This window comes from Zootoca vivipara, chromosome 7 (genome assembly GCF_965207765.1).
Source record: "Zootoca vivipara chromosome 7, rZooViv2.hap1.1, whole genome shotgun sequence".
NCBI lineage: Eukaryota > Metazoa > Chordata > Lepidosauria > Squamata > Lacertidae > Zootoca > Zootoca vivipara.
Window position 1 is genome coordinate 83,723,374 of NC_142590.1, and position 14,451 is coordinate 83,737,824.

Below are 14,451 nucleotides of genomic sequence, written 5' to 3' on the forward strand. Positions count from 1 at the left end.
TCCACGGCTTTCCATGTTTGGTGGTGTTTAGCGGGGGGGGGGGGGACTTAGAAGAAAAATATCTTATCTCATTTCATTCCCATCTTTCCCATTCTATGATTACTGCTGGGATAGCTCAATCAGTAGAGCATGAGATTCTTAATTCGGGGTCGTGGGTTTGAGCCCTGCATTGGGGTAATAGATTCCTGCATTGCAGCAGGTTAGATGATCCTTGTGGTCCCTTCCAACTCTACAATTCTAAGCAGATTTTAGACCATTATCTAAAATGAAGTCTCCCTGGAAGAGGATCTCAAGCTACATAAAGAAGTGTCTCAATAGGGGATGGCACTGGTGCAATTTGTAGCTACTGAAAAAAATCCTTCCTTTAGTACTTTTATATCTCACTTTCTATCATGGAATCCAAAACAGTGTAAACTGAGTTGAACTCACTTATGGTATTCAGCTCCGTTGCACAAAGCAGTCGGGAATCTCTAACATGCATCCCACTTCTATACACTTTTGTGGATGTGGCAGTGGTGCAGCAATTGCCATGCCACATTCCAAGTCCTTGTGCGCTGACCAATCAAGCCTCGGAACAGACTCATCTAGTCACATACAACCCAGCCAGAAACTAATTGAATCTCCTAATTTTTCTATGTGCCTGAGACCACAAAAACAGCTGATCAACCGCAATACATTACCGGTTGGCCTGAGTTAAGGCATGAACAATAAGCGGGGGGGGGGGGTTACATATTGTAAAATCATACCATTTACTGAATTAATCTACTGGAATAATTTTATTTGACACTCTGCTACTCACCCTGGAGGACAAGTGTTCAACTAAATAACTATGTTGGTCTTTATGTGCACGAGTAATTCCCTTCCTAAATAATGTGATTGATGGCTAATCATTCCTTTTAAAAACAACGGATTTTATGGTGCATTTAAGTGCCTGCTGAACAGTTCTGTTTTCCTTCCACACAATTTATTTTAACTGGGAGCACTGCAGTGCAAAAATAAATGAATAATAATAATAAAAATCCCTACAGGATACTATGTATTGAAATCACAGCCGACAAAATCCTTTTGATGTATTAATGATGGATCTTCCCAATTCATGGCTTGTTACAAAGTGTAAAAACAACAGTCTCTTTTTTTAAAAAAATCCCTGAACATTTAAAGACTGAGCACAGTATCATCCACACAGAGAACTACTGGGCCATATGCTGCAGCCACACACAACAGAACTTCCTCTCCCTCTCCCCTGCACACCCTCAAAAGTGGCACCAGAAGATCTCACAACTCTCACTGCAGCAGTGGATGCTTTTCTCTGTCACTGCCCTTTCCTGGGTCTAGTGATGTGTTTGGAGATTTTGTAAAAATGTAAAGTTTAATAACTTAAGCCAATTCACTCATGTCCTCATGAAAACACAACTGCATGCATAGCCTAATAGATAGTTGATGCTGTCAGCTTAGACCATGCCAGACAGCTTTTTGAGTGGGAAGAAGAGGGTCTTGCCATCTCGAACAGGCACAAACTGCTCCATAAGTTAGATCTGGGTTTCGTCCCTCATACTCTTGTGAACACAAGTATATTTCCAAATGCGGATTGCTCAAGAAGTGAAGGAAGTGTACAATGTATATTATTATAATTCACATAAATAAGAGAAAGTGTGTTTTCAAAACACAGCAAAATCACTTGTATATCTTGTCAGTTCAAATACGTACTCTCCAGTAAATCAATTAGGTTGGTAAGAAAGAAATCTCACGAGGACCACCTAGTGAGGATAAGAAGCAATTGCATATAAGAGGACAGCATTTTCCAATGAACATTACTTCAAGTGGTACAGAAAAAAAATCACATAAAAATCTATCTCACAGGTTAGAGAACTGGACTGTTACTTGATCAAAGAATTCATAGTTGGTTTATCATCGGCCTTTTAAAAGAGTAATACTTTAACATTTACAACTGAATAAATGAAAGCTATGTGGGCTGTTTGCTATTACACTTAATGCATCAGAACTAAAATAGCCTCCATCTTGAGGACAAAATCACCCACCTCAACTCAAGAGCTGCTGTTGAAACAGTGGCAGATAAGATGTATCATCCTGTCTAATTTTGTAGGGTCAATTTGTTTTGATTTCAGAGGATGAGGACAAGATGTTTGCAGCTGTGCAGTGCACAGTGCTACATGCTCTCTCAACCTATTGCATGTGCATTCATGTCAGCCATGGAGGGTTGGTTGGGTAAATCCAGGGCGTAGATAACTTTTTGTTGCATTTCAAGTAGTCACTGCTGCGTTGAAGGTGTTGGTTTGGCTGTTCATGAAAAAACGCCAGACTCAGAGGTGGATGCCAACTACTGCCAACTACTAATGCAACTTTTCTGGGCAAGGGGATAGTGGAGTTGTGGTTCAGCTGCAGATGCTTTTGAATAAAATTGATGGCCTTCACCCATTGTTGTCTAGGTTCAGGTCCAGTTTGGGGCTTGGTCACTATAATGAATGGCATTCTTGGAGAGGAACAAGGGGAATGTGACCCTGTTGATTCTATAGAATGTGGTTTATCTATATATATATAAATCGTGTGAAAGTGCGGGATCCACTTTTCTCCGTAACCGCTTGACCGATCATCCTGAAATTTTGACACAATGATCCAGGCCACTCCCCGAGCGTTGTTAGGAAAAAATCCCTCAAATCTCACACCTTCGCAGGTACAAACCTCTTTTTCCACAAAGTAAAATAGCGCCCTCAAGTGGATTTCCTCCCACAGTACACCACTCCCTTCCTGTGAAATCTACACCACACCCACAAACCCCACCTCCACCACGAGATCCACCACTCACATCCATCCATCCAGCAGAGGTGTTGAAGACCAAACCAACTGAAAACAGGCCTCTTCCAGCAACAAGGCCCAACATTGCCAAGTGGAGGTAGGGGCCTGCCGGGGGGGGGGAATGGGGGGGGCCGAATAGGGGGCAGGGATACGTCATGGGTCAGAACAGGGTGGGGGGAGACACAGGGATGAAACCTGCCCTCTCCACAGTATCTCGCCTCGACTCAGGGGGATCTGAAGGGGGGCTATTACCCTCCATTTCACAGACTAACGCACAGCAACGCGTGCAGGGCCAGCTAGTATATATATATATATAGAGAGAGAGAGAGAGCATTTGCCAAGGGTTTGGTTCAAGAGAGTAATATTGAGTGACTGTATCTCAGCCCCTGACCCCACTTTGATATGCATGCAATTACAGGACATATTCCTCCCCCCCCATGCATATAATATGTATATAAACCACTGGGGATGGTAAGAAGACTGGGTGCAAGGTGACCCCAGTATGCTGACAACAACCAGCTGTACGTCTCTGCAAAATCTGAATCAGGAGCAGTCCTAAATCAGCTCCTCGATGCAGTCCTGAGAGATAAAAAAAAAGTATAAATGAAGACGGAGACAAGATAGAGAACATATGGATGGGCAGTTACCAAGTAACTAGGAGCAGGTGCACAGATCTATCACTGCCCAGGTGACCTCAACAGCTTGGAGTACCCATTACCATTTTCATTTAGTGTGCCACCACCAACTGTTCCTAGACAGTGATAGCCCTGCTGCGGGAGTCCATATATTGCTAACCATTCAACTCTTAAGAGGGGGGGGGGGGCTTTTCATGGACTGCTCAGCTGTTCATTTTTAGGAAATTGTAATGAAGTGTGTTGTGTTTTATTGTTTTCATGCAAACCACCTAAGAGATTTTGACAATATTAAGCAATAGAATTAAAACAAAAAACAAAACCCTAAATAAACATGGGATAAGATACGGTTAGAATCTGCAACAATAGCAAATTCAGGTTCTGTAAAATTCAGTATGTGGAATATTTATATTCTATAGCAGTGGCTCCCAATTAGCTACATACGTTGACTACCTGTTTTTCAAAAACCAAGCCACGGAACCGCTACTTTTGGGAATTTTGATATATCTATGGTAGTTTTTGCTATGTGAATGGTACTTCCGCGGAGCACCAACTGATAACCTTTGTTCTATAGAACTGCAGTAAATGAGATTATGTGGATTCCTTTTTATCACTGGCTCAAGGTGGTGGGAAAAGGGTAACGATTTGCTTCTACTGATATTTTGCAGAATCTATTTTAATTTTCTAAAATGTACATTTTTGTAACCTTAAATATACATTCCCAAAACAGTTAAAGAACACATTTAGAAATGTTTGGGTTATAAGAAATTCCAGCTGGAAGCTAAGATAACTTGGATTAAACTTGCATTAACACCATCTAATTTCCCTTTAACTGCTACAAAATTTCTAATTACAGACTGCATTTTGCAATGCATACATATGATCTCTCCTATTTTCAATAGTAATATTAACTTATCCAAAGACCTAATTTCTTTCCTCCTCATATGGGAAGTTTTTAAAAAGTACAGTTAATTCTTGGTTGAAGCAGGATTTAATCACAGCTAATTTTAAAGAATTAGCCCCATTCCAGCTAAAGTAAGTCATGACTAACTTAAGATGGCCATTGTATTTTAGAAAAATCCCTCGATTATTGGAATTCCTTTTAGAACACAATTTATTTTAATAGCAAAACATCACTTAACATAAAAATACTTTATCTACATAAATTACAATAATGATGAATAGCATTTTCATGAAAATTGTTTGCTCTCTATAATTACATCCTATCAACAAGTAGAAACCCTATTACAGAAATGATGGGTCACTCACATTACCAAAATGCAATACAAACATATTGTCTCTTTTAACTTGTTGCATTTACATCATAAACCACGTTAGAAGTTTTTATCTTCTACCATAAAGAGTGACTGTAGTCCTTTGCGAACATTAAGCAATTCTTCTTCATGCTGTGAAAAAAGTCATTACGTTAGGTTTTATTTCTTTTAAAATAATTTAACAAAAGAACTTTGTTTTAAAGTAATGTACAATGAAGATATAATTTTATTTTTACCATTTCCTTAAGGAATTTTTCTTGGAGCCCCTTCATGTCATCTTTCATTAGCTGCATCTAAAATAAAACAAAAAAATTGGTGTATTTTCACTTTTTAATTTCGACTAAAGCTGCAGAAAGCAAAGTCAAACCAAATGACTCTATAGTTTTTCTGAAATTCTTAGAGCTTCTGTGCTGAAACAGCATAGCTGGAAGATTGCCACTTGCCAGGCAACTAAGGCATCAGAAGTCCCAAGCCATCCTCTTGCAGTTTCAAAATAGGTTCTCTCATTCTCCTTTGCCTTTCTGCGGCCCTCCATGCACATCAGTTAAACAACGAGTGGAGAACCTTTGGTCCCCCAGATGCTTTCTGGGACTCAGCAACTCCTGGAGTGCCAGAGGTTCACCACACCTAATATCAAACAGAATTAAACTAGGAAGCAAGCATCACTGCTAGCAAAGGTTTCTATAAGAAAATTACCCAGAAGAGGGCACCTACCATGTTTCACTGTTGTGGGTGTCTGCAAGGCTAAGTTAGCTTGTCTGCTGACTGGTAGCAAGCAAGTGAATCATGCAGACCCAACATGGAGGTGGGTCATAATCTCTGCTGCAACTCTTTTTCAGAATGATTCAGAACTCCAAACATGTGGTAGAACTGGGGCAGAATTATTTGCTGCCAGCAGATGAATTGAAAGGAAGCAAAGCCAAAGCCACAAGTCACACAGGGATCTACTTTTGTGGGTGCATATGCTGGTCTCACAAGTGCCTTTGATTAGTTAATGAGCCACGTACCACATGTGGGCTTGCCTTGGATCAGTTGCACCCTTCTAAACAACAGGGGAAAGCAGATGTCAGTGCTCCTGCTCAACTGCACTAACTCTGGAAATATGAGAAGAGGCAGCCTGGGGAAGGCTTCATGTCATAATAGGAGAGTATGAGTTGTAGGACTGTTCCAGACATTATGTTTTTAAGGTGTACTAGCAAAATTCAAAACAACACATTGTTGTCTTGAAAGACAATGGAGTGCACCTCTGGGGGCAAAGTCAGACTGCTGGTGAATCACAGTGTCTATTGTGGCTACAGAGAATGGTAACTTGTAACAACTGCCTCCTGTGTTGTTTTTGCTGAAGTGACCTCACCAGGAAGCAAGCCTGGGCAATGTGTACGGCTGCCCAAATGACAAGATCTCTCTCAGCCTCGCTGATGTGGTCCAAAGGGAAGCAGAGCAAAAGAAAGCTTGGCTACCGTAGTTGCTAGCTTACAAGACACCATTCAACCATCTTAGGGACTCCACTCTGGGTTTATGTAGGCTTTATTCCTTTTCTCAAACATGTCCTACAAGACAGTTTGTATGGATTTTTCCTTGGGGGGGGGGTCACTCTAGAAGTCTTTCTCACAGATAAGTATATCCACAAGGTAGCGGAGGTTTGTTGTTGTTTAGTCGTTTAGTCGTGTCCGACTCTTCGTGACCCCATGGACCATAGCACGCCAGGCACTCCTGTCTTGCACTGCCTCCCGCAGTTTGGTCAAACTCATGTTCGTAGCTTCGAGAACACTGTCCAACCATCTTGTTCTCTGTCGTCCCCTTCTCCTAGTGCCCTCAATCTTTCCCAACATCAGGGTCTTTTCCAAGGATTCTTCTCTTCTCATGAGGTGGCCAAAGTATTGGAGCCTCAGCTTCACGATCTGTCCTTCCAGTGAGAACTCAGGGCTGATTTCCTTAAGAATGGATAGATTTGATCTTCTTGCAGTCCATGGGACTCTCAAGAGTCTCCTCCAGCACCATAAGCGGAGGTTTAGGATCAGAGTTTCCCTTCTCCTAGATGGGCTACCTTTCCAGTTTGACAATTTCCAGTCTGCCCATTTCCTTCTACAGTATGTGCAGAAACTGCCTTCTTGATCATTTGGCTCACTATTTATCTCATCCACTCAATCCACCAGAGCCTGTCTTCACATGCAGGGAAGTCCCTAACTCATTGAGGGTTTGAGATGCATTGGTTTCCTCATTTGGTTTACCTGGCCAGTCAAAGCCATTTCCTGGAGTGTGGACACGGTTGCATGCTGACAGCTTCTAGGAGCCGCAGGTGAGGGCTTACAAAACAAACACATGTATAGTAGTAATACACATAACCAGGGAGCTGAGGCTGTCCTCAGCTACCTGTTGCATTTACTACCTGCAGAAAACAAATGACTTATTCGGTCAACCTAGACTGCTGTATTGGTACACCAATTCTCAGGAAAGGTCTAGAATTCATATTTACCACATCACCCAATTAGTTACTGTTGAAATTGGTCCTTGATTTATTTTACTTAATTCTATTTTTAAAAAATAGATTTAGGCCCCCTTTAAGGATAAAACCTTTTCAAGGCAGCATATGAACCACTTTCTAAAAACAATGTAGACACAAGATTATTACTGGAAGGAGAACTCCACCATGAAAGGGCTTTCGTATTTTTCATATGTATTGAGTCTTGTTAGGTAAATATTTGGAGATGTTCATAGTCAGCCATTAAAAGCAGTACACTGTAACTGTTTCCTTTCTGCCAAGCAGGAGGAGAAATTACATACCTTAGATGTAAAAATGCTTTCTTCAGCATCAGCAGTATGGTACATGCTCTTTTCGAATGAAGTTTTAAGATTCTGAAGTCTAAGAGAATATAGATCAAAACACCATTTAATTATCTTTGCTTTGACACAGGGAAAAACTTGTCCTCACAAGTGCCATATGTAACATTAAAAGTAGTTGCAACAACAAAGATGCAGTGCCTCTGTTGTGCTCCAATAATAAGAAAGCACACTAACCTCTGTTGCTCATTTTTCTTGTAAGTACTAAATGTTTCAAAATGCTTCTTTGAAAAGTTCTGCAAATAAAATAAAATAAAAATCAGTATAAGAAATCCTTATTTTCACATGTGAAACAAGCCTTGATTTTTTTGGCTCTTACTATTAAAATCTGTTGTTTTAACACTATACTATGTTGCTAATAAACTGTAATTATTAGCTGCTACCAATTCCCACAATTTTATGCTCTATTTTGAGAGTTAGCTTCACTCTACAAAAAGTAATGTTCCAGGACAAACAAAAATTTTGTACTGATTCAGGCATGCCTCTCTAATGTGGCATGATGAAGCCACCACAGGCTGCCATTTTTAGGTGAGAGCAGTTCTACGTCTTAATATAGACTGTGGCTCACCACATCTTGGAAAACTCTAAGAAAAGTGCAGTGAACTAGAACATAGTGAGTCATGATGCCACTATTTCTCATGATGCTCACTATTTCTCATATTGCCAGCATGTCTTCTGGCCCTGGGTTTTTGCAGCCAAATACTGTATACAGAAATTTATCCAACAAAGCTTTTCCCATTCCTTATCTCTACGCCATAAGCTTTACATGTTACATCTATGTATTTGGCAGGTTCTAAGACCCGGGGAAAGGCCTGTAATAAAGTGATAGCCTGCTAGTAGTGAATGTTCATTCACGAACACTGAAAAGAATAAACTATTAGAATGTACGGTGACCATTCTATGAATGAAAAGAGGATCATCTAGGCATGGCAATTGTGATTAATCTTGAATTGTTTTGTAGATAGATGAAAGCGGATATTGGGAGACATTTAATGAATAGGAACATTAGTCAAAGTCTTAATAAAGACACTGAAAAATGATTATATGTAATTACATAAAATCATCATGAGGGCTGATCTGAAAACTAAAAGATTATGATTGGTTCTGGATGATGACATTGGGTGGCAACTGCTAAGATTGCTGCAATCCTTTAAGTAGTGAATGGAAATAATGCGTATAATCTGGAAGTGTGCAAGAAAAATGGCTTTGGATGTGGTCCTTTGCAGCCTCCTAATCTTTGAGACTGTCCCTATGCTCATTTGTATTTCAATAAAAGGCTATCTTCTCACTTGGAGCTTGCATCTTTTTCTTTTGAGCTTCTGGGAGGGATACCTCCAGTCTAGGAACCCCTTTTAAATTTCTCCACGTTCATAAGTACTTTTAAATGCCCTACATTCAAATTACAGCAAGTAATTCAAGTAGTTTAATATTTCTGTGAGTAGAAACACCTACTGAGATGTCTTTCTCCATATTTCTCAAAGCCTGTGAATCTTTTTCAAAACATTCAAGCTCTTTCATGAGAGAGGAATGAAGATGTTCCAGCTGTTTGGTCCTGCAAAAAATATAAAGAAAAAGAAAAATGCACAAAACATGCAACAGCAACATTCATTTTTTAAAACAATAAAAAAATTCCTTCCAGTAGCACCTTAGAGACCAACTACGTTTGTCATTGGTATGAGCTTTCGTGTGCATGCACACGAAAGCTCATACTAATGAAAAACTTAGTTGGTCTCTAAGGTGCTACTGGAAAGAAGTTTTTTTGTTGTTGTTGTTTCAACTACGCCAGACCAACACGGCTACCTACCTTTAACTAGAACTAATCATTTTTAAGCAATTATTCAATACACACCTGCACTTATGTAACTCACTACTCATTGCATTCAAATGCTGTTGAGTTGTTTTCAATGACTGCTTTGTAAAATTGTCCATTCTCTTTGAGCGGCTCTAAAAACAGAAGCGAAAACAAAAATTATGTCCTGTCAATTCCCACCCCTTTCATATAAGAACCACACACCAGTCCTCCTGAAAGGTTTCCCAAAATGATGCTTTAAAAACCAGAACTCTGAAAAAATATACTCCAGCTGCCATTTAAAAAGATTGCATGAAAAACAAAGTAACAGATTTATCCCCTGGAAGCATTTCATATACATTGACAAGAACATGGAAGGCCAGAATATTCAGTACTAGAACACAGACAATGAATTCTTTTTTCTCTCTTTACCCTGGCCTTTGACATCTGAGATGTGCATTTTCAGAGCCTATCCTACTCCTGTGATTGTAATCTGCATTAACTGTTTGAATTTTAAATTGTTGCAACCTGCTCGGTCACCTGCTGATGAAGGGCAGGTAACAAATTTAATAACAACAATTCCGCTTACCCTCTTTGGTGGGTGGCATGGTGGCATCCCACTGCACCCAGCCACCTCAGCCAGATCCACAGGCAGCAGCAGATGTTAGAAGCTCTACCACTGGCCAGGGGGAAAGGTTGAATTGAGTCCAGCTGTAGATTGGCCAATAGCAGCTAGACCAAGGGGCGGTGTCAGGGGACCTCCGTACAGGGAGCCTCCGCCTCTCCTGTTGACCAGCACTTCGCCCAGTGAGAGCAGCAGCAGCAGCGGGTCAGGTGGGGGGATGAGGAAGTTAGTGGGCTGGAGGAGTCAGGGCTCGGCTATGCTAGAGAGCCATTGCAACGCCCTGACCAACATGTGGAGGGGAACAGGAAGCCCCTTCCGGTGCCTGAATTAAGGCATGCCACCAAATCATAGTTGCCAAGTTATCCCTTATTTTAAGGGATTTTCCCTTATGCTGAATAGGCTTCCTCGCAAGAAAAGGGAAAACTTGGCAGCTATGCACCAAATGTAAGGGCGGGAGGAGGCGTTTCAGGGTGCCCAAACTCTTATGCTGGGCGCGTAACAGGAAACGTCCACTCCCAGATTCTCCGAGTGACTGAGAGGTCATGTTTTCTGCTATCTCTTCACTGTAAATACTATGCACAATAAAACTCTTAAAGACAGAGCGGACTCAGCCGTCTTTACTCAAGAGTAGCCGCAACAGCACCATTACAGTCAGGCACTCCAGGGGAGGGGGCAGGCACTCCAAGGGGCGAGCCTGACTGAGTCTGTCATAGGAATTCACTCAGGTCTGCTCCCAGGGTATTTAAAGAGTCCCGTCTCCATGCCTGGCACTATGGTCTTGTTGGGTCTTCCACTTTCCCTCCCTACAGTTAAACTGCATCCTACCCACCGTGGGTGTAATACTATTTTGACCTTGCTATGGATTACGATTGGTTGCTGTATTTGGGGCTGGGGGGGGGAATTTGTCCTTCAGGTCAACTGGATGACCTGGGGGTTTCGCCTACCTCATAGCAATTGCCACAACTTTGGCAGATAAGGCCTTGGGTTAAGCCTTAGTTATTGGTTCAAAGGGATATTGTAAGCCTTTTGCCTACCCAACCAAAGGAATGGGGTATACTGTTAAAGGGGTCCTGGAGGAGGTGCTCCTGTCAAGATGCCCAGTTGGGGGCTAGGGCAACTGCACTCCTCAGAAGGCAGTCTTGGTGGGGCAGTACCTATTTGATGAATGTCATAGGGCTCCCTCACCAATGATTTACCCCTGAGGATTGGACCTGAGCCAAAGCCACTTACATATGTAATCAATAAAGTTGTGGCCAGATTTGAACCAAAACAATTGTTGTCACAAGTGGTCATTTAACACTGCTGCAGGGTGGCGGATCACAGTGCCTGGACACGCAACAATAATGATATTTGTGGAGGACTTCTTGGAGAGCAGGATAACTTCTGCCGCTATCTGGAATATCACCGGTTGTAATCAAAAGCAACCCACTATACAAGTCTATATGTAACCTTTTTAACAAGACTAAATATTCTACCAATAAAAGGTGGACAATATTAGGGATAAATAAAATACTCACCTGTGTTTTCCTGGCAAACTCTTTCCAAACCTTCTGACACATCATCCCTACACTTGAACTGTCAGCATCCCAGTTTTCTCCATCAAATGTATATGCATCATTGATGGACAAAGGAGACATGCTTTCAGAAACTAAAAAATAAAATAAAAAGATTATGTATCATGATTCAGATGCCAGCTATTGTATACTCCTATCAGTATTGATGCACTTCCTAAGAGATATGGTGCTTATTGAAATAATTTCAAGGACTGCCCCTCCCCATATGAACTGATTCAGACCCTGCAATCATAATCTGAGGCCCTTCTTTGTGTGTGAAGGTCGGGAATATGAAGATGGGCCTTTTCTGCAGTAATTCTTCATTTGTAGAATGCTCTCCCCAGGGAGGCTCAACTGGCACATTCATTGCATATTTTTAGGCATCAGGCAAAAACTTTCCTCTATAACCAGGCCTTTGTTTAGGGAAGCTTTTAATGTTTGATGGATTTCTGTATTTTAGAATTTCTGTTTTTTTGGAAGCCGCCCAGAGTGGCTGGGGGAACCCGGCCAGATGGGCGGGGTATAAATAATAAATTATTATTATTATTATTATTATTATTATTATTATTATTATTATTTGGCCTTTAACCACCTGAGGCCTTTCAAAAGTGGATCTTTTTTAATGTATTTGTTTTCTCCTTTGGTTATAATGTATCTATGTGGGTATTTTTGTTTGTGTGGTTGTTTGAAAGTTTCTTTGGGCTGCCCTGGGCAGGATAAAGTGACTAACAAAGTAAGTAAATATATAAAATCTTAACTAACAGCAACCTAAACACTTTCACAGGTGGTAATTTATCGGAATACGCACATACAGTACATGGATAAAGTGTAAAGAGATTGTTACATTGTTAGAAATGTTACATTAATGACCTCAATGCACCAAGACACCTTCAATCCAAGCTCTGATCAAGCCCAGACCTGCTTAGCTTCAATGTTACCCTAAGCCAATTTTGTTAACATATCCACATTTTGGGAACATATTGCCAATTGTGACTTTCCAACATATGTATACATTATGAAATAGATGGGTATGTTACCATCACACACAGAAGCAAGTCCCCGCCCCCGTATTCATATAGAAAAAACTATCATATGAAAAGCATCCAATAGAGCTTGTTTAGAAGTTCAAAGAAGCAGAGAAAAAAGCTAATACTGCTATGCTCTTCAACAAAATTTGCTGGGAAATTCAAATGATCAACTTGTACTTGCAGAAGATGTTATTCCACCTTTCATCATAAGGTGGCACTATGTATCAGAAGCATTTGACAATGACTTGGATAGAGAATTGGACTTTTCTAATTCTAAAGTATTCCTCTTGCAAGAAGAGGAGTGTGTGTGTGATGAAACTGACTTTTGCAACAATTCTTTAATCTTGTAGTAAATCATTCTTATGTTTTCATTTTGAATTGTAACCATTCACTAATACCAGTGTACTAGAAGAAGCAAAGATCAGCAGTGTTGAAGCAATGATTCTTCAACATCAACTTCGTTGGACTGGTCATGTTGTGCGGATGCCTGATGATTGTCTTCCAAAGCAACTACTCTATTCCGAACTTTAAAATGGAAAGCGTAATGCTGGTGGTCAACAAAAGAGGTTTAAAGACTGTCTCAAGGCAAATCTTTAAAAATGTAGTATAAACACTGACAACTGGGAAACACTGGCCTGCGAGCGCTCCAGTTGGAGAACAGCCTTTACCAAACGTGTCATGGGCTTTGAAGAAACTCGATCTCAGGATGCAAGGGAGAAACATGCTAAGAGGAAGGCACGCTTGGCAAATCCACACAGTGATCAACTCCCGCCTGGAAACCAATGTTCCCACTGTGGAAGGACGTGTGGATCCAGAATTGGCCTCCACAGTCACTTACGCACCCATTGTTAAAACCGGTTTATGGAAGACAATCTTACTCGGCTACGAGTGATCGCCAAAGAAGAAAGAAGAGAAGATTACAATAACCACAGCTGTGAGTGTAATCTACATGTATCTCACATGATGCTATGATGCAAAAATGCAAAATCACAAGGGTATTTTGAAAATAAAAATTAAGAATGCATGCACTGCAACAGTGATGGCCAGAGCAAGATACAGTTACAAGCACCTCTATTGTTTATGACAGTCAAATTAGGAGGAGGCACTTAATTCACAGTAAGTTTCTTCCCTATTAACAGAGACTTCCAGTTGGGATTCCATAACTACTTTACATATACCCAAGGCCTTAGAACTAACAGTGGACCCCCCCTTTATTTCAACTGAATAAAACTGCATTAGAAACTCTGCCCAGTTTCAGAAGCTATATATCTGGTGTGTGGGTGTTTGATAAATATGTTAAGAGCCTCCTTGAGCTAATAACTAGTTGAGTGGTTCTTCAGATCTCAACCTTTATTATTTTACTTAAATGCCTTTTAATATTACAGGTGAAATGACTGAGATGGGAAAGTTGAGATGTGTGTACTTTTTACACCATTTCAAAGAGCAACTTCAGTTCCAGCTGACCTTTACAAGTGCTATTATCTGCTCTAAATAACTTCCTAGGGAGCAGCTTTCTTCTTCTTCCCTCTCTTTTAACTCCTTCTTCATCAGAATCACTTTCAGTATCCTCCTGGTACAATCGTTTGAAATTAGTATGTATTGTAGGTCCTAAGACAATATTTAAACAAATGTTATAAACCACAACAATAAAATACAGAATTATATAGTTGTGCTCAATTCAATACCTAAACAGCATAGAATCATAGAATCAGAGTTGGAAGAGACCGCAAGGGCCATCCAGTCCAACCCCCTGCCAAGCAGGAAACACCATCAAAGCATTCCTGACAGATGGCTGTCAAGCCTCCGCTTAAAGACCTTCAAAGAAGGAGAGGCAGTGGAAGACAGGAGTGCCTGGCGTGCTATGGTCCATGGGGTCACGAAGGAGACTCCACCAC

The 14,451-nt window shown here is 40.8% G+C and overlaps 1 protein-coding gene across 8 annotated transcripts in view; it reads right to left on the reverse strand.

The window, feature by feature from the left end:
* Positions 1–4,542: 4,542 nt before the first annotated feature.
* SYCP2 (synaptonemal complex protein 2) overlaps positions 4,543–14,451 on the reverse strand; it is a 52,857-nt gene continuing 42,948 nt past the window's right edge. For 7 of the 8 annotated variants that reach the window (XM_060277329.2, XM_088674698.1, XM_060277328.2 and 4 more), the window contains 8 exons: positions 14,021–14,164; positions 11,493–11,623; positions 9,411–9,505; positions 9,014–9,113; positions 7,739–7,797; positions 7,505–7,583; positions 4,957–5,013; positions 4,543–4,852 (listed from right to left, as the gene is read on the reverse strand). In XM_060277329.2, coding sequence (XP_060133312.2) covers positions 4,781–4,852; positions 4,957–5,013; positions 7,505–7,583; positions 7,739–7,797; positions 9,014–9,113; positions 9,411–9,505; positions 11,493–11,623; positions 14,021–14,164 — 737 coding nt within the window. In that variant the 3' untranslated portion in view covers positions 4,543–4,780. The remainder of the gene's footprint in view (positions 4,853–4,956; positions 5,014–7,504; positions 7,584–7,738; positions 7,798–9,013; positions 9,114–9,410; positions 9,506–11,492; positions 11,624–14,020; positions 14,165–14,451) is intronic. The other variant, XR_015951190.1, reaches the window with a different exon arrangement.